Source organism: Mesoplodon bidens, assembly GCF_964165515.1.
Source record: "Mesoplodon bidens genome assembly, chromosome: 18".
NCBI classification, from domain to species: Eukaryota; Metazoa; Chordata; class Mammalia; order Artiodactyla; family Ziphiidae; genus Mesoplodon; species Mesoplodon bidens.
The window spans coordinates 34,301,719-34,321,518 of NC_138175.1; the positions used below are offsets into that span (position 1 = coordinate 34,301,719).

At 51.9% G+C, this 19,800-nt stretch overlaps 1 protein-coding gene across 1 annotated transcript; it reads left to right on the forward strand.

Annotated features, from left to right (window-relative positions):
* Window positions 1-10,851: 10,851 nt before the first annotated feature.
* Window positions 10,852-18,400, forward strand: SNX20 (sorting nexin 20; the record flags this gene model as incomplete). The annotated part of the gene is made up of 4 exons (XM_081216585.1): window positions 10,852-11,192; window positions 14,324-14,462; window positions 16,086-16,237; window positions 17,732-18,400. Exons 2-4 carry the CDS (start codon window positions 14,333-14,335, stop codon window positions 18,398-18,400), a joined length of 951 nt encoding a protein of 316 aa, XP_081072711.1. The 5' UTR covers window positions 10,852-11,192; window positions 14,324-14,332.
* Window positions 18,401-19,800: the final 1,400 nt, after the last annotated feature.

Here is a 19,800-nt window from a genome sequence, read left to right on the forward strand (position 1 = left end):
CAAGCTACGAGTAAGCAGGGGGCCCTTCCCAAACACTCCGAGTCTGGGTCAGCCGATGGATGCTTGAGCCACACATATCCAACTCGTGATGTCAGGGCACCTGGAGAAAGAGGCAGGCCCAAGCCAGAAGGTTTGCTGCTCTATCTTCCCACCAGTAGCTGGAAAGTCCCAACTCTGTCCTGGCCTTCTTCCGGAAACCTCAGAAGTGGGAGAACCCCCAAGGACCAATCTGGCCAGCATCCTGTCTCTAAGAAGGCATTGTTCTTTCTCATCTTAAACATCCAGGGCAGAGGACCTGGCCTGTTGCTGTCCTCACTAACCAGCGCAGGAAGTTCCTCATTATGTTTAACCAAAGTTTTTCCTGCTTCAGTTTAAATTGGGAATGGGAGAAAACAGATGTCCATTCATCACCTATCTCATAAAAACTGTCCCTAAAATCCTACCTCTTGCCCCTTTACTCCCTGCTCAGACTTCCCCTCTTCAGACTAAATCAGCCTCTCTCCGTTGCCTTTTCTTCTCTGCTTCAATTACTGCAACTTTGGAGTCATTGTAGTCTTTTCTCGAGGAAGGTGAGGTCTGTGCAAAGAAAAGGGCACTTCCTTGCTGAAACAGAGGGTCAAGTGGAAGGGGTAACCCACGTGGGCACCCCCTTATCCCCAAGCCCGGGCCAAGCCCTGACACCTCCCTCCCTCCTGAGACACAGCCAGTCTGGTTTCTCTGGAGCCCTGAGCCAGTTGATTTCCTTAAGTGCTGAAATCTCAGCCGGCTGGGCCACTGCAGACAGAAGAGAGGGAGGCCCTGGAAGCTCAGCCTAACTGTCCTGCTCTCAGCTGGGGCCACGCCCTTGCTGGGGCAGTGGACCCATCCCTCTCACTTCCTGTGGCATCCTCCATTCTTGCCCCCTTCACCGGGCTTCCCTCTGGGAGAGCAGTTCTCACCAGCACATACACACACTATAATTTCTCCATCTGCCCCCTTCACAGCAGGACTCCTTAGCTGTTGTCTATACTGCTGTCCTCAAGTTCTCCCCTCCTATACCCTCCGATCGTGTCCCCTTTGGCCCCCAGCTACTTCTGTCGTGGTCACCAGTGACTTCCAGGTTGCTGGATTCTCAGCCCTCACCTCGCTGGCTCTGCCAAAGGCATCTGTCATAATCACTCCCGCTTTCCTCCTTGAAGCACCTGCCTCGTTGCCGTCCAGAACACCCCAACTCTCTGCTTTTTCCTCCCATCTCACTGGCCACTCTTTCTGTCTCCTTGGCTAGTTCCTAACGCTGGGAGCCCCAGAACTCCCTGGTGGGACCTCTTTTCTCTGTATCACTCTCTCCCTAAGTGAGCTTACCTGCTGTTATGGCTTTAAATACCAGCTATATGGTGATGATGCCCCAAATTTTATTTCCAGCTCCAACCTCCCCACTAAACTTTTTTTTTTTTTTTTTTTTTTTTTTTTGCGGTACGCGGGTTTCTCACTGTTGTGGCCTCTCCCGTTGTGGAGCACAGGCTCCGGATGCGCAGGCTCAGTGGCCATGGCTCACGGGCCCAGCCGCTCCGCAGCATGTGGGATCCTCCTGGACTGAGGCACGAACCCGTGTCCCCTGCATCGGCAGGCGAACTCTCAACCACTGCGCCACCAGGGAAGCCCCACACTAAACTTTTGCAACTGCCTAATGGACATCTTCACGTGGATGCCCAATGGGCATCGCAAACTTCACAAGCACAAAGCCAAACTCCAGATCTTCCCCCTAAACAGGTCCCATCTCAGCCGATGACAGCTCTAAACTTCAAGATGCTCAGCCCCAAAACCTCTGAGTCACCCTTGACTCCACCTTTCTCTCACATCCCAAATTCTATCACCCCCTACCTTCAAAATATATCCCAAATCTGAAAATCTGGTATTTTTTCATCGCCTCTATGCCATGGGTAACAAGCCCCCACGGTCTCTACCCAGAATGACAGCAGTGGTCCCCTCACTGGTCCCCCCACCCTTCTGCCCTCACCTCCCTGCATTCTCTCTCCCGTCCACAGCCAGATGAACCTGCTAACCCCTAGGTAAGAGCAGGTGACGCCTCTTCTCAAAGACCTCCAGTGGCTCCCAGTGCACTTAGAGTGAAAACCAAAGCCCTTGCAGTGTCCGTCAAGACCCCATGCAATGGATCCACACCTCCCCACCCCTTATGTCTCTGCACTCATTTCCTACTAATCCTTCACTGGCTCCTCACCTACGCTGCTCCAGCCACACTTGTTCCTAGAACAAGCCAGACCTGCTCCCACCTGTCATGCTTCTGCCCGAGGACCTTTGCACATGCTCTTCCCTCTGTGGGTGCACTGTCCTTTCCCCCAGTTATTCACATAGCTCCCCCCTCACCTCCTTCAAGGCTTTGCTCGGTGGTCACCATCTCAGAGAGGCCCTCCCTGACTAAACTATATAAAACCACAATACCCCCAGCCCAATACCTCATCCCCTTTGCCTGCTTTATTAGTCTCCATAGCACTTCTTACCACCTGACATACCTTGTATTTACTTATGGGACTGCTGTCCAACTCCTTTCTAGAAAACCAACCCCATGAGGGCAGGGAATTTTGTCTGCTTTTTTCATTGCTATCTCCCCAGTGTCTCATGCAGGGCCCTGATCAAGACTGTGTGAATGGATAAAAGAATGAATTTACTCTGCATGGTTCCAGGAGGCAGAAGTGGAGCCAAGGGGTGGAATGTGCAAGCCACAGATTTTTGACTAAATGAAGCTGGAGCTGCAGGACCCTGAACAGCGCTTCATAAGGAATGAGCTTCCCATCACTGAGCGTATGCAACAGAGGGATCCTGCACTGGGTGGGAGGTCAGTAGGCTAGATGGGGTCCCTTCCTGCCTCAGATCTCAGAGTGCCAATTGGCTAAGGGGATCTGAGTAACCAACCAACTTAGGGGCAGAGTGATTGGGACAGGAGAGCAGAAGCAACCGGAATGTCACTCGGGTCTTCACCAAGGGGTCAGGAGACGGGTGACATGGCAGGCTTCTCCCCTCTATGGAACAAGGACCCTGTGGCCAGGGAACAGCCCATGGGGAGATGGAGCCCACCAAAGGGAGGAGACTAAGAGCTCCAAAAGAGAGAGAGAAGCAAGAGCAAACTCAGAACCAAGGGTCCAGCGGTGGGAGGCCTCCCTGGAGGGGATGGAGGGAGGCTTTTGAGTTTGCTGCAAAGCAAGTAGGACCAGATGGCTGTTCCTCAACATTAGGAGAGAAGGAGAGGATGAACAGCACAAAGGATGTGATGCCGGCAGGCCCTGGTGTGGGCGGGTCTGGGCAGGGACGGGATGCAGAGTGGGCAGGGGTCTCCACACCCACCACGGGGGAGGAGGAGGAGGTAGGAGACCCCCATGAGAGTTACAAGGCCACAGGCAGGGTTAGAGATTATCCAGGCACTCTCATTTATACCCACCCATCCACAAGCAAGGTGAAAATGGGGAAACTGAGGGAGAGAGGAGGGGACTGAACAGCGAGTAGCTCCCGCTCAGACCTGAAGCCTGGCCTCCTCATTCCCAGGCCGGCCCGGTGCCTCGAAACTTCATCCTGCATGTTCTGCCCCCACAAACCCCTTGATCCCCAAATCACGGTCTCTCTCCAGACCTCAGAGGCTCCTGGGGCAGAAGTTCTGCCCACTCTCCCAAACCCCCTCATCGTTTGTAGTCACAGCCCACCAGGAGGTTCCCCAACCTCGAAACACCCCCCTTTCCTTCCAGACCCCAGGACTCCTGAAGGGGAAACCGAGGCAGCCCCATCCTAAGGCTGGCGGCCTGGACCGCTCGGAAGTCAGGCGTCCCAGTCCCGGGAGCGGGACCCTCGGCACCTGCCGCCCCCGCGCGGGGCTCAGGACCACTCACCCCCGGCCTCCCGATTCCTCCCCGCAGCTTGAGTCTTGACTCCCCGGCTCAGCTCCAGCCTGGGATGCACGGGCGCTCGGCCCCGGCCCCGCCCCCGACGTGCCCCGCCCCCACTGCCCACCCTCTGCCTGGCAGCCCCGCCCCTCCCGAGAGAGGCAGCCGGACCGTGGGCGGAGGAGCACGCAGGGCAGAGGCAGGCTGGACGGCCGGTGCCGCATGACCCGGGCCAAGTATGTCATCCTTCCTGAACCTTTCAACCAGAGGGAATCGAAGAGCCTCTCAGGACAAGTCCCCCATCCAACACACACACACACACACACACACACACACACACACACACACACGCGGAGGTATCCTGTGAATTGAAAAGCTAGGAAAGCTGTTGGGGTCAGTATTACCCGACGCACCCTTTGAGGGTCAGGAAGTTCATAGTCATCTCAAGCCTTACTATTGTGAAGTCCCAGGACGGAGCTCTCTGGAGTGTGATGGTTCCGTGTCAGGTAACAGTGGACAGGGCATTTAAACTTCCTCTTTCTACATTTTTCTTTCCATTCTTCTAAGTTGAGGCAAGCCATCTCAGTTTAGTACTAATAGGGCTTGAACACCTCTCTAACACTGCCTAGTCTACTTGGCTCTGTGACCTTATCTAACTAGAATTCACCAGCACTGTTTTGTTTTCACTAGATTTATTTTATTTTATGATTTCTTATTCCTGGCAAGTGATTGCTGGTTTTTCATGGAAGGTATTAATATAAACATTCCTTTTAAAACACTTGTAATTGGAGGCTTCCCTGGTGGCACAGTGGTTAAGAATCCACCTGCCAATGCAGGGGACACGGGTTCGAGCCCTGGTCCAGAAAGATCCCACATGCCGCGGAGCAACTAAACCCATGCGCCACAACTACTGAGCCTGTGTGCTGCAACTACCGAAGCCCATGTGCCTAGAGCCCATGCTCTGCAACAAGAGAAGCCACCGCAATGATAAGCCCGCATACCGCGACGAAGAGTAGCCCCCGCTCGCCACAACTCGAGAAAGCCTGCATGCAGCAGCGAAGACCCAACACAGCCAAAAATAAATAAATTAAATAAAAATAAATTTAAAAAAACACATTTGTACTTGGAAAATTTTAAATGTAAAGTCAATTTCAAGAAAAAAAACTGGCATTGACATAGTGCTTTACAGATACTAACTCATTTAATCCTACCTACAGGTTATTGACTATCTTTACCCTAATTTGTAGAGGAAGAAACTGAGGCACAGAAAAGTTAATTACTTTATCCAAGTCATGACAGCAGAGCCGAGATTTGCCCCCCAGATGTCTGACATCAAAGTTCATGCTCAAACCACTACCCCACACTGCCTCCAGGTAAATACCTGCACTGCTGGTGTACATTTGGTTGAGGCTGGGAAATGCTGTGTTAGAAGCACTGAATCTAACCCCAGGAAAATCATTCCAGATGGTGTACAGATCCGTCTGCAAGGATGTTCACCACCATCTTATCTATAACAGCAAAAAGCTGGAAGCCTCCTGAATGCCCAGTAATAGCAGATTACTTAAGAAAAGTAACAGAGCAACTGAACTTGGAAAACTTACCCGATTCATCTTCTCTTATACTCCACACCCAACCTGGAAGCAAATTTGTCAACCTGACCTTCAAAACATATTCATAATCAGCCACTTCTTACCGTAGCCACTATTACTACTTGGGTCCAAATCACTGTCATCTCTCACCTGACAAGAGCACCCAGCCATTCCCCATGATTCTAACTAGTCTCTCTTCAACCTCACACTGTGCAGCAGTCTCCAGGCTGGTCCCCTGCTCTAAGCAGCCCACCCACCCACCAGTGTCCAGACCCTTCTACAACCAGGCCCAAATGATGCACCAGTGTCCTTATAGCTCTTGGTCCTCCCACCTCTGTGCTTTGCTCACTCTGGGCCTCAGTGGGAGGCAACAGGTTGAATAGCATAGACTTTGGACTCCAGCAAACTTGGATTTGAATCCCAGATCTCTATACCTTTGGGCCAGTTATTTAACCTTGGCCTCAGTTTCCCTAACAGCTAGGTGGTGCTGACAATTCACTTAGATCTTGTCGTGAGGAGTACAAATATAGAACTTGGCACAGAGTAAGCCCTAAACTCTGTATAATATGAATGTTATTTATTGAGTACTTACTATATGCCGGGCACTGTACTCTCATCCATCACACGATCCTCTTTATGGAATAGGTACTATTCTTTGTCCCCACTCTTTTGAGATGAAGAGACAGGTTCCAAGAGGTAAACAATTTTCCTAAGATGACCCAGCTACAGGATGGTGAAGCTGTTAATCAAGCACACATCTTTCTTTCACTTCTTTTGTTGGGACTTAACCTATCCTTCAATGCCCACCTCCCTCCAGGTAGCTTTCCACTGTCCCCACAGAACTCTCCAGTCCTCTGAGCTACCAAGGAGCAGCCTGCCTGTGCTCTTGTTTGCTCTCAGCCTAAATGGTGTTCTGTTTCAGCTCATGCGTCCATCCTGTTTTCTCACCAGACTGTGAGTCCTTGCGGGCTGGAGACATCCCTTCACCATTGCCGGACCTCCACCTCTGGCCCAGTGCCTGGCCCAAGTTTGTTGAGTGACTTATTAAAAGAGAGACAATGCATGAGGGAAAGGCACAGGAGAGAAGGCGGCTTTTTACTGAGCTGCCTTAAACCTGGGGAACCCAATGTACCTGGGGCCTTTGGACAGCCTCTGGTCTTACCCATCCCCATCTCAAGACCAGACCCACATTTTGTCCCCTCCCCCCACCTCCAGCCCTAACCACCTCCAAGCTCATCAGTGAATCAGGCAGGTTTTGCTGAAGATAAGACACCCAACAAATCCAGCTCCCCTGATGGGTGGGCCTCCTCTTCTGCAGACCCCTTACTGTGTCTCCTCTCTTCTTCCCCTCCCCCATATGATTTCTAGAATCACCTTCAGTTTCTCAAACCCTTCCCTTCTAGCCCCAAGCTTACAAATTCCACTTCAGCAAAACAGAATATTCCACCAGCTGAACTTACTGTCTTTGAAAAACAGTTTCTCAATCCTCCGTCATTAGTTCACTCACAGCCAGCTCACATCACCCTTCTTTTCAGATTAGAAAAAGGCAACCCCTTTACCTGAGGGAACACAGGAGCCAGCTTGGAAAAGCAGAGTGAGGGCTGGATTTCAGCCCCACTCCTGCCCTCTTGAGGTGCTCTGGGCAGGGCACAAACCTTCAAACTACGTGTGATGGCCCTAAACTCCCATGCAAACTCATCAAAGTCTTTACCTAAGCAAACAGATCTCCCAGGAACACAAGATGTTTGTGTCCTGCTGCTAATTAAAGTTAGATTTTCTCCACATTTTAGCCATGAATTCTTACACAGATCAGAAGGACTGACAGAGCTTGTGTGAGGCCCAGGAAGGGCTGAGGTGTCTCCCCAGCCTGCAGTATAAAAATAGAAACCCACACCCCAGTCCCACCACCCCCCGGCCCACCCGACGCTCTGCTATGTCTCAGTATAACCACATCACATCGGTGCCCTACAGCGCACTCTGTCTGTGGCCCTAATTTTAAAACCCTGCAGTATTAAGAACTTTTGAGATTTTTTGAAAAGCTAATGTTTGTATACCCGGCTATGGAAAAACAAGACTGACATGACCGGGTTTTGCATCACCTACTTACGAACAAACACTTCACCAGTTTGGGTTTTCTTTGCCAGACAAGTGGAGGCACGCCTGTGATCAATCAATTCTTACTGAATTTCTCAAAAGTGGTGTTTCGGTGTTGGAGTCCCAAGCTGGTCAGACATCCAGAGCAGCAGTGAGTGGTAGTTTACAGTATTGTTATCTGCCCAGTGGGGAATGCTTTGGTGCCGGGAGGATCCTTAACTTAATCTCATGTCGCAATTAAGGAAACTGACATTCGGAGAGGGCAGTGGCCTGCCCAGGTCGCACAGTGAGTCAGGGCTGATCTGGAGTCACAGCCCGATCTCCACTTCTCTGCGTTCGCCCACTCATTCATTCATTCACACAATTACCAAGCATCCACTAGGTGGCAGGCGCTGCGGTGGGCACTGGGGACAGAACGCTGCCACAGACCAAGTCCCCGTGATCAAGGCATTCCAGACGGGCACTAAACAAGTAAACAAATAAGCAAAACAATGATAGTTCTTGACGGGGGGTGTCAAGGAGGGCTGCACAAAGTAGAGACAATCGAGCTGCACCCTGAGGATGAGAAAGAAAAGAGCCTGTCATGGAAGGAACCGAGAGCAGGACGGTGTCGGCTGAAGGAATTGCAAGCGCAAAGGCTGTGAAGCACATTTGAGGAACAGAAAGCAGACCGGATAGCTGGTGTGCGGTAAGTGATGCTGGGAGTGGTGCGAATGAGGTTAAGAAGGGAGCAACCAGCAGATTACGGAGGCCTCAGCGGTGGGGGGTGGGGGCTGGGTTTACTCGGAATGTGGGGGGAAGCCAATGAAGGGTCCAAGCAGGGTGAATTCTAGGGAAGACACCTGGACTCTGACATACCAGCACTTTCCCTTCCTGAGTTCCCAAGGCCCCCTGGTGCCCCCTCTGGCTTCAATAGTGCAGCGGGGGCATGCCCATTCCTGTCCCCCCCCAACCACGACAGCGGGGCCCTGCCTGTCCTCGTAGCCATATAGAGGTCCTCTGCCACCTCGAGCCCTGTCCTGCAGAGAAAAGCCAACACCCGGCAGGTGGCCAAGTGTGGCCTCTCCTGGTTACTCTGGTCCAGCTAGGTCCTTCCTATGCAGGCCAAACGCTCCTGCACATCTGGGGGTTTCCAAAAAGCATCTCCCACCTGAGAAGAGGAAGCAGTGGCTTCTACACACTCTTCCCCACGGTTGCTGGTTGTGGGTGAGAGACACGCAGGCCTGTAGAGAAGGACTCAGAGTCTATGCTGGCATCTCGCAGGTTCCAGGGCCAGGAAAGAACTCAGAGAGGAGGAGAGATGGAGTTCCAGCCTCCCTCTATACAGAACCTGCATCTCCATGCCACACCAGGTGTTCTATGGGGCAGTGCAAGGTGGAGGTGAATGAGATATGGCCCCTGCACCCCAGGGGCTCACCAGCTAGCAGGCCAGAGGCACACTACTGATGCCCCTCCCCCTGAGCTAAACAGACCCTGATATGTGTGGATACTCTTTTTATAACAGTGATGGCACTGCAAAGCAGTGGGATTGGACGGCCATTTCAATAAATAAGGCCAGTAGGTGAACATGTGGGGAAAAAACATGGACCTCCTACCTCACACCATACACAAAAATCTACGTACTCTAAGGGCATTATACTGCTGCAAGTAAGAAAGGCAAACTAGAAAGGTTTGTAGAATAACAAGAATTGCCCGCCCTTGTACAGTGCTTACTAGATACCAGCACCGTCCTAAGTGCTTTGAGCGTCTTAACTCATCTTACGCCTCACAGTGGCCTGTGAAGTTGCTGCAGAGAGAACGATAAAGGAGTAACGTCCATGGTCTTACGGTATGACACCAGCTATGAAAGAAAAGATTGATACAGTTGAATGCTTTAAAGTTGGCAACTTCTATTTATCAAAAGACCCCATTATAAGAGAGTATAACTGCAAACCATAGGATGGGAAGGATATTATAGAGAAGTACATATAACCACATGAATACATAAAGAACACCTACAAACCATGAAGAAAATAAGCCAATCAAAAAAATGAGCAATGGACTTGAACAGACCCTTCACCAAAAAGGATATAAGGATGGCAAATAAGCCCACGAAAAGATGCTCACATCACCAGTCATTAGGGAAATGCAACTAAAAACCATGACGAGATACTACTACACACCCACTGGAATGGCTGAAACAAAAAATATTGACCGTAGCAAGTGTAGGTGAGGATGCAGAACTTCTAGAGCCTTCATACACTGCTGGTGGGATTGCAAAATGACACAACCACTCAGGAAAAGTGTTTGGCGTGATTGAGTACAGTTGAAGCTATTCATACTCTGAGACCCAGTCATTTCGCTTCAGATAAATATGTACATTGGATGAATGTGTACGAATAGTCCCAGCAGCACTGATCATGATGGCCCAAACTAGCAACAACCCAAATGTGCATCAATAGACAAAAAAAAAGTACTGATATATTCAAATAATGTAGCAATACAGCAGTAAAAATGAAAAAGCTTTAGCTACACACACAAAAATAGATGAATCTTATTCACATAAATGCTGAATGAAAGAAGCAAAGCACCAAAGCATACAAACAGTATGTGTGGCTCAATTAATATAAAACTCAAAAATGAATAAAATGAAACTATTGTTTTGGGGTCTGTTAGTAGGTGATAAATTACAAAGAAAAGCAAGGGGGCTTCCCTGGTGGCGCAGTGGTTGAGAGTCTGCCTGCCGATGCAGGGGACGCGGGTTCGTGCCCCAGTCCGAGAGGATCCCACGTGCCGTGGAGCGGCTGGGCCCGTGAGCCATGGCCGCTGGGCCTGCGCGTCCGGAGCCTGTGCTCCACAGCGGGAGAGGCCACAACAGTGAGAGGCCCGTGTACTGCAGAAAAAAAAAAGAAAAGAAAAAAAAAAAAGCAAGGAATTAATCCCCATCAAAATCAGGACTGGGGAGGGGAGGAATCATAGCTGGGGAGAGATACATGGTAGACTTCTTGGGGGGGCGGGGTGAGCTGGAGAGGTTTTATTTTTTGTCTTGTTCCAGCCTCCTGCACTCCAGGCCACAATACGGTTGACTACAAATCATGCAACTGCCCAGAGGTTTGGCTTCCCTGGTACTTTCTGTCTGGCATGTGGGATGCAGCTTCCGCCAGAGAAAGGCACTCTGAGTCTACCCGCCCCCCAATCCGGCCCTGGCTCTGCATCCCACCAGCTCTCTTCTCCAAGCCTCAGTTTCCCCATCTGTCCTTAGAGCAGGATGGCCCCCATCATGCCTAGCTCACTAGGGTAGGATAATGCACATTAAAGAGCTTTGGGAACTAATGTCCGAAATGCCAGAGATTGTCAAGGACCCTGAGGGTCAGACAGGCTGATGTGGGAACTGAGATCCAGACCCGCCCTGCCCTGCCAGGTCCTGCCCAGCAGGGCAGCCTCAGACTGTCTGTTAGTTGAGTTCACTACCATCTTTCATCAGCCAATGGGCTGGGGCCACCAGGAGCGGGTCACACAGCTTATTTCCTGTTTTCATACAGGGAACTTAGCAAAGTGGCAGCCACTGGCCTGCTCGCCCAGAGCTTGGAACAGAGAGCTGAAGGGGGCCATGTGACATCCCTCCTGGACCCCTGGACACGCACAGGACCAGAGACCTCAGGTCAGTGTCTGATCTCAAGCTCAGTGGGCCTCTGCCCACCTGTGGCCTGAGCCCCCTCCTCCTGTAACCGTCCCTCGGTACCTCTTGGGGGCAGGGTGGTAGGGAGAAGGGTTGGTGACAGATACGCAGGGCTCCCCTCAGCGCACTGGGGCGGAGCAGGGAGCAGCTCCTCGACCCTCTGTCTCCTCAATGCCTTTTGAAGTGCCAGATGCTTCTCCAGCCTCTCCTGAGCCTGGGGAATAATCCACCAAACCTGTGTTTCTCAAAAAGTGGTGCCAGGGAATGCCTGTATCAGCAGAGCCCTCGGGACTGGTGCAAAATGCAGAATCCAGGGCTCACCCCAGGACCTGCTAGATGGGACTCTCTGACGTTGGGAGCAGGAAATCTGCCCCTCGGCACCTCCACTTCCACCCTCGCCCCTGAGGAAGTTCTGATATATGCTGACATTTGGGAGTGTCTAGGATCTTCTGTCTCCTAGGTTGGACCAGGGTGCTTTACTCTGTTGGAGTTTCACCCCTGATGGAATGTCCCCTCCTGCCCCCCCCCCGAGAGGTAGCATGGGCTCTGAAGGGGGCCCTGTGTGCCCATCACGAGAAGGTTGGACATGGCAGGCATCCCTTAGAGGGAGAAGTGATGCTCAGGGCACCTGGGAAGGAAGGAGCAAGGGTGACTGCTCCCGGAGCTGGATGGTGGAGGGGCTGGGCAGCTGCTGTCCGCTGGGCCAAGGACAGGCCCCCAAGCCAGGAGGACCAACACTCGTCATATTTTGTTGTAAAGCCTAGAAATCTTTGCTCTGCGGGGTGTAGAGATGGGAGGGAAGGGCCCACAGAACACCATGTACAGCTGTCCCCAGAGAGCTCTTGGAGCCACAGGATTGCTTTCCCCATTTCACAGATGGGGAAACTGAGGACTAGAGACTCCATAGATGCACCAGTGACAACTTTCTCCCTGCCACTTTCCAGTTTCAGCCGATCCCATAAAAGAGAACCTAAGGGAGCTGGCTTTGGCTGCTGAATTTGGTATTTATTCTAAGCTCTGGGTTCATGCTCAGCTTTGCCAGGTCTTTCCTGGAATGCCCAGCCAAGGCCATCATTCCTGGGGTCTCATGGGGTCTCTGGGCAAACAGTGCCCTGCTTCTGACCTGGCACCAGCTGCCTGATCAAGACAGCAGAGCTGGAAGGGCTGGGACCATTGAGGCCAATTCTACTCGCCATCACCCATTTTACAGATGAGCTAACTGAAGCAGGTGCATAGGAGTGCCCACAGGAATCACTGAGCCCCCAAGAGTCCTGGCTACCCAAAGTCCGTTGGATAAGAGTGTGTGGACCACTTGCTATCTTGCCTGGGCACCTACCAGAATATAGGGAACCTGTTCCTAGCCATCCATCATCTAGGACAGGGCTGGTGGCCACACCTCTCAGGTGGGGAAACCGAGGACTGGAGATATTAAATAACTTGCCTACGGACCCACAGTTGGTCAGGACGGAAGGCCTGACTCCTCAAGGGGAGAAAGCTATAGGGTACTCAAGCGTGTGCAGCCCTGGTCCAGCCATGCCCTGCTCTGTGCCTCGGTTTCCCATCTGTATAGGATGAGGCTGGACAGAGAGTCCCTGAGAGCCCCCCACTGGACACCAGCACAGAGCCCCCTGGAGAATGCCCCAGGGTTCCTTTCACCTGACACAGCAAGAGCACGTTAAGAAGGAGGTCAGGGGCTTCCCTGGTGGCGCAGTGGTTGAGAGTCCGCCTGCCGATGCAGGGGACACGGGTTCATGCCCCGGTCCGGGAAGATCCCACGTGCCGTGGAGCGGCTGGGCCCGTGAGCCATGGCTGCTAAGCCTGCGCATCCGGAGCCTGTGCTCTGCAACGGGAGAGGTCACAACAGTGAGAGGCCCGCGTACCGCAAAAAAAAAAAAAAAAAAAAAAAAGAAGGAGGTCAGGTCACTTGCATCCTTCTTATTTTGAATTTCTGTGCCTAAATGGTACCCCAGCTACTCGCTCCATCTGAGCTGATGTTTTAATTGGCCCTTTTTCTAATTTGTCTCAGACATTTTAACTTGTATTCCAACTTACATCTTCATTCAGCCATTTATTTCGCAAGTATTTCCTAGAGCCTCTACCACGGGTCAGGTACTAATAAAAGGGACGAATACAGTATCTGGTATGTGCGCAGCCCTGATCTGGCACTTCGCACAGTGTGCCTGACTTAACACTCACACCAGCCTCGTGAAGGTTATTGTGTCCCTTTTGTAGGAAACTGAGGCTCAGAGAAGTTAAATAACTTCCAGGCACCAGCTCATCTTGTTCACTTACCTGGGTCACAGACAGAGTTATGCATAAAATGAACCCCAGGACTCCCGCTGCCCACCCTCCCCTGAGTACCAGGGAGAGGATTCTGAAGTCAGACCAGCCTGCGTTTGTGCCCTGCCCACCATTTCCCAGCTCTTGATCCTGGGCAGCTCAAAGTCTCAGTTCTTTTACCATAAAATGGAGACGAAAAACTCCTACCACGCACTGATTCAGATGAAGTGAGAGAGTGGGTGTTGAGTGCAGGGTGTGCAGCCTGCACACCACAGGCATTTGGCTCTGCTGGTGGGTCACGCTCATGAGCCATGTGACCTCGGGCTAAACCTCAGTTTCCTTATCTGTTATTCGAGTCACGATAGATTATCGTGGGTGTCAAATCAGATGGTGGGTGTGAAGAGCCTGCGAAAAGTGGGTATAACAAGTTGCTAGTAAATGTTTGCTTAAAGATAGAGAGAAAAGGGAAGGATACATACCAGCCTCCTTGCTTTGGACACTAAGATTTTATTTACACATGTAATATGAAATGAAATATTGGTTTTTCTGGACAAGCCAGCAACTTTCTCTCCAGTAATCATTAAGCTACTACCTTTGCTTAAAGTCACCTCATTTAAAATTCAGAGCAACTCGATAATATAAGGATCCTAACTCTAAGAGAAGGTTCTGCTCAGCCTTGATCAGTCCAGCAAAGGGCCAGGCCCAGGTTTAGCATATGGCAGTTGGGCGGATGGCTAGGTGGGCAGTGGAGGGCTCAGCAGTGGAGACCCCAGGACCCACCAGGAACCCCAGCACAAGTGGGCACTCACTGTTCTCTCTTGTTTTCCTGGCAGCCTTGGAGCATGGCAACTCCCAAGCACGCCAGGAGCCCTGGATGGACAAGACCCCTAGCCCAGTGCATGGCAGGGACCAAGCCGAAAGCATCAGCCCCTGGCCCAGACCTCCCACGTCCAGGACCTGACGAGCACTTAGGTGGGTTTGAGGCTTGGGGCTTGGTCGGGGGGACAGAGGTTTGAAGACATTTGAAATACAAATGTGCATACTTCGGTGGATGCCATGAGAAACAGGGCAGCTCACTTAACTTGTGTTATCCCAAAGTAGACACTGAGACAGGGATTTGGTGCAAGTGGTTTATCCAGGGGACAATGCCAGGAGGTATGGCAGGGGAGTGGGAAACCGAGGAAAGGAAGCGCAGGAAACCAGTACGGGATGTCGATGAAAAGATTACCACTGTGGGCAACTAGGGCTCAGTCCCAATGGGGGTTGTCTGGGAGACCGTATGGATCACACCTTAGAGCTGTCGCAACCCAACGGCGAGGAGGCCAGCCTGCTATCCCCTGGTCCCATCCTCCACTGGCAGAGGTATGCTCCACAGCATGCTGCAATGGCCCAAGAAAGCCCTCAGGGGGAGAGTCCCAGGTGCTTCCAATAGAAGCCAGTGGAATGTTCCAAAACAGTCAGTGCCAGTGAGGGGGCATGGCCGGGCACTGACAGTGTCTGCTATAGCGCCAGCTCCTGGAGCAAACGTCTGTCATATGCATGCAACCCTTCAAGATGTGCTGGCTGACCGCCTGCTCTGTTCCTGGCCCTATGCCGGCACTGGGGAAGCAGGAACAATCAAACACCGTGCTGGCCTTCAAGTTTAGTAAGGAAACGGATCTGTAGAAAATAATGTAAGATGCCATGGAAAAGGCACAGGGACAAGGTGGGAGGCTCTTATTCTAACACCAAAGGGCAGTTGAAATGATACATGGGTTGGGTCCTGAAGGACATATTGGAGAAGGGCTCCTGGGACACATGTCCTTTGAAATAAAATGTACAGTGGTTTGTGCATTTGGGGAGAGGAAGGATTCTAAGCTTTCCCAAGATTCTCAGAATGGCCTAGGGCTCAAGTGAGGTTTAGGAAACACTGTTAGGGGCTTCCCCAGTGGCTCAGTGGTTGAGAGTCCGCCTGCCGATGCAGGGGACACGGGTTCGTGCCCCGGTCCGGGAAGATCACACATGCCGTGGAGCGGCTGGGCCCGTGAGCCATGGCCGCTGAGCCTGCGCATCCGGAGCCTGTGCTCCGCAACGGGAGAGGCCACAACAGTGAGAGACCCGTGTACCGCAAAGAAGTGGCATGTGCAAGAAAAAGCAGGGAGTGTGGGGAATGAGATGAGAGAGGAAGGGCCCGCCAAGCTGAACTTGGAGCCCAGCATCCTCAAAGCTGCCCTCATCGTCCGCTGGTGTGCGCTCAGCCGACAGTAGGGAGGGTGGAAACCCACCAGCCACATCCCTGCTCTTCCGGATCATTGGGTTTCACAACAGCCAGACGTGGACGATGTACCACAGACACACTGCATTTCACAACCAAGAAGCCTCTTGGGGACGCTGGGCTGTTCCAGGTTGCCCATGGTGAGATGGATTCAGCCAGGTTGGGTGTAGGGGTCTGACTGATGCCCGACTGGGCCTATCCAAGGTGGGATGGAGGAGAGGGATATTCACAGCATTTCCAGATTCCCACGGCTCATCCCAGACAGACCCAGCCATCTCCCCAAGCCCTTGCCCCTAAAGCGCACTGGCCTGTGCTAGTCCTTAAGCGCGTGGTCCTTCCAGATGCCCACGGCAGCCAAAGCTCCAACTCCAGCATGACCACGCGGGAGCTGCAGGAGTACTGGCGGACCCAGAAACGCTGCTGGAAGCACGTCAAACTGCTCTTCGAGATCGCTTCCGCCCGCATCGAGGAGGGGAGAGTCTCCAAGTTTGTGGTAAGCAGAGACCAAAAGGTGATGGCGCACCTTCACGGCCTCCTTCCCGGCCCTGGGCAAGGCCGGTGGCCCCTCAGTCTCCCTGACCAGGAAATGGATTGACACACTTTAACTCACAGAAGTCTTCTGGCAAAAAAATGGTCCAAAAGTGAGATTTCATGCTCAGCACCGTGAGAATTGGAGAGTCAAGGTGCCTAAGCCTAAGAAGCAAACTGCCCAGTTTAATCCCATGTTACCCGGTATTAGCATCTGTGTCCCTGCTTCACTGCTTTTGATATCCTCATATCATTTTTATTAGGTACCTCATTTTTTCTTTAAAGTGGATCACTTTTTAAAAACACTGAATAGATTTATTTCAAAGGGAAATACCTTAAATGGAAAACCAGTATCACACGGCATAAGAAAAGGTCATTATAAAAGTAAATACAAGGAAAGCTCAGAGCTGTTATTAAGTTCTAGCTGGTTACCATGGCTGGTGGAAAGCTGGGCTTGGGGCTGTTTTCTTTGGAATGGAATTTCAGCCTATGTTGGGGGAGAGGTTAATGACTATGGAAGAGCCACACAGCCTTTCTTTGCCCCCCACCATTCCCCAAATGGGAGTGGAGTCATAATAATAGCTGACCCTGAGTGCTGACTTCACGTCATGGTTTCAGTGCATTAATTCATTTAATCCTCACCCAGTGAGGCAGGCTACTATCCTCATTCTCTGGATGAGAAAACGGAGGCTCAGAGAGGTTAAAGTACCTACCTAAAACCACACAGCTAGACCGTGGTGGGCTGGAATTATAACCGAGGCAGTCTGTGTCCTTAATCAGCATTCTCTTGAAAGAGAAAAGAATAGTTTTCTTACTTACAACATCACTGCCAGTATATCACCTAAAACCATCTCCCAGGAGTTCCACACCTGGAAAACACAGATCTTATTAATCCAAGCCTCCCAGTTCAGGAACCTGAGGCCCAGTTTTTGTTTTTGTTTTTTTTTTTTTTTTTCGGTACGCGGGCCTGTCACTGTTGTGGCCTCTCCCGTTGCGCAGCACAGGCTCCGGACACGCAGGCTCAGCGGCCATGGCTGACGGGCCCAGCCGCTCCGCGGCATGTGGGATCTTCCCAGACCGGGGCACGAACCCGCGTCCCCTGCATCGGCAGGCAGAGTCTCAACCACTGCGCCACCAGGGAAGCCCGAGGCCCAGTTTTGACCACGTAAAACCAAGAAAACCCCAGGCCCCCCGCACGGCAGTTTCCTGTGTGCCCTTTCGGCCCCAGGATGCCTCCACGTCGCTGTGTTTGTTATTCTCCGGTTGACTCTTGTCACGATTCGCTGTTACAGCTCAGCCAATGCTGATGGCAATTTAAAACAGAATTGCAGATAACCATCACCCATTTCCAGGGTATGCTTTAAACGATGGTCATCATTATTTTATTTCCCGGGCTCTCTCTGTCCGTTCAAACCCTCCGTGAGGGTGTAGTCAAAGGCCCTCTCTCTTTGCACCGCAGATGTACCAAATCGTCGTCATCCAGACGGGGAGTTTTGACAGCAACAAAGCCATCCTGGAACGGCGTTATTCAGACTTCGAGATGCTCCAGAAGAAACTCCTAAAGACCTTCCGGGAAGAGATCGAAGATGTCGTCTTCCCCAAAAAGCACCTGATGGGGAACTTCACCCCGGAGATGATCTCCGAGCGCAAGCTGGCCCTCAGAGAGTACCTAGGCCTGCTCTACGCCATCCGCTGCGTGCGGCGCTCGCGCGAGTTCATCGATTTCCTCACGCGGCCCGAGCTGAAGGAGGCCTTCGGCTGCCTGCGCGCGGGGCAGTACACCAAGGCCCTGGACATCCTGGTGCGCACGGTGCCGCTACAGGAGAAGCTGACGTCCCACTGCCCCGTGATGGTGGTGCCGTCCCTGTGCGCCATGCTGGTGTGCCACCGCGACCTGGAGCGCCCCGCCGAGGCCTTCGCCGCCGGGGAGAGGGCTCTGCAGTGCCTGCAGGCCCGGGAGGGCCACCGTTACTACGCCCCGCTGCTGGACGCCATGGCCCGCCTGGCCTACACGCTGGGCAAGGACTTTGTGTCCCTGCAGAAGAGACTGGAGGAGAACCAGCTCCGGAAGCCCGCCCCCCGGGGCTTCACCCTGAAGGAACTCACTGTCCAAGAGTATCTATACTAGCCACTCCCCGGGGAAGCTTGAGAATTGGGGATCACCATAGCTCGTGGGCTTTTGGGGGTTGATTCTGAGCGGGAAGAGCCACTTTGGGCTCTAGCTTGTGGGATGACTTTGAACAATCCCCTCCTCTGGTCCTCCGTTTCCCCATCTATGTTGAGCGGAGATGCTTCCGGGCATCCTTGGAAGCCTCTGCTTGTGTCCTGTGTCCCCCTGATGCCAGGCCCACTTCGTCTCAAAACCACAAACCCAGCTGCCAAAACACTGGAGAGTCATATCAACCTTACTGGTGTTTCTGTAGGTAGCTGGAGGAGGGGTTTAAACTGCACATCACAGACAAAGCTTAATCCGTTTCCTCAGACACGTCTCTCTTTAGCTGCCCTGAGTCTTTCCTCTTTGTTCCTCCCACCTCAGCCTTGCTGGCAAATATTCCTACCTATTATCCTAAGTGTTCTAGCTCTTCCCTGTCAGGTGTAGGCCCAACTCAGCCAAACAAAAGGTCACCTACTGCTCCTCAAAGCCAGCTTTGTCCCCAGGATGAGCCATATGTCATCCTTTGAAGGGTGAGAGGACCCTGGGCTAGAACCAGCAATCATTGCCTGGGGTTGGTTTTCATTTGTAAGGCAACCGTCCCTTGAATGGCCTTTCTGGATTACGTAGACGTAGCCCTGACAGGAGGTGGGGCCTCTGGGTAGAAGAGATTGAATGCTCGACACCTCCGCATCTGAAGGACAATGGATTGGGATGCCCTTAACCGAAGTCTGCTGTCAGGCTCCAAGTGAAGTGGATTCTGGACCAATGACCTGGGTTCAGCACAGGGCAGGAGATGATGGTACAGACTGGTTTGGACCCCCTATGCCTGTCAGGCTAGTAGTCCCTGAAGACCTAAACCATGTGGCTGAGGTTATTATCAGGGTGAGGCTGTAACTTGGGAACCTTAACCTGGGGCACCACACTGGCCTGAGCCAAGATCTAGCTCAGCAAAGGGCAGCGGACAAGCATTCACTGAAGTACACCGAACGTATTAAACAGCAACAACTGGAGTGGCCCAACCAGGCTCCTTCCTGGAGGTTAGACACAGACTGACACCTTCAGAAAAAGAAAGTTTTCAAGTATCTCAATTTACTCCAGGAGAAGGACACTTTAAGTGGGAGAGATTGGATTTCTTGGAAATCTGGGCAGGTGGATAATTAAAGTGTTAAATGGAAAAATAAAAAGAGCTGCAATTCTTTTGTAATAGTAAAGAAGATCATATTGATTTTACAAGTTCTTTCATCAAATATAAAATGCCACCATCGACTCTTAGATGCACCAAATATTCACTAAGAAAGAAAAAAATGCCCAACATGGGGAGTTCAGTAGGAATTTCCAGCAAAAAGCTGGGAGAGCAAAGAGTTAGCTCCCAG